At 64.5% G+C, this 498-nt stretch overlaps 1 protein-coding gene across 1 annotated transcript in view; it reads right to left on the bottom strand.

The window, feature by feature from the left end:
- Positions 1-333: 333 nt before the first annotated feature.
- The window catches only part of ABHD8 (abhydrolase domain containing 8), a gene marked incomplete at its 5' end in the record, with an annotated part of 1937 nt that continues 1772 nt past the window's right edge, over positions 334-498 (bottom strand). Inside the window, one exon of the mRNA XM_009327186.1 lies at positions 334-483. Coding sequence (XP_009325461.1) covers positions 334-483 — 150 coding nt within the window. The remainder of the gene's footprint in view (positions 484-498) is intronic.

The following is a 498-nucleotide window of genomic DNA, read 5'->3' on the forward strand; positions in this document are numbered from 1 at the left end:
CCCCCGCAGCCATCCCCCCTCCGTCCTCGGGGGGGGGTCACTGCGTGTGGAAAATAATACTACAAAGAAACAGGATGAAGACGCTCCAGTGGCTGCCATGCCATCCCCAAGGGGACGGGGACCAGGTCTGCCATGTTCCCACTGCTGGCCCCGCGCACCCCTGCCTGGGGGAGCCTCTGTGCTCCACCGCCAGCCTCCGATGCGGCCGGGAAAGAAAATCGGCTGAGGTCCCGGCAAGGGCAGCCTCCGCCACACCCCTCCGCTCTCGCAAACCCCTCTCCTCTCCGAAACGTCTCTCCCATCGGAGCAGCCCGGTCACCACGTCCCGCCGCTTTATTTCTTCTCCCCTTGCCCGTCCCCGGCTGGCGTCTCGGGCTCCCACAGGACGAACTCGTGGAGCAGCGTGTTCACCGTCTCGGGACACTCCATCATCACCATGTGGCTGCCCTCGTCGATCACCTTCAGGAAGGCAATCAGCAGGATCTGGAGGGAGATGGA

The sequence above is a fragment of the Pygoscelis adeliae genome, unplaced genomic scaffold, assembly GCF_000699105.1.
Source record: "Pygoscelis adeliae isolate BGI_AS28 unplaced genomic scaffold, ASM69910v1 Scaffold1221, whole genome shotgun sequence".
Taxonomy (NCBI): Eukaryota; Metazoa; Chordata; class Aves; order Sphenisciformes; family Spheniscidae; genus Pygoscelis; species Pygoscelis adeliae.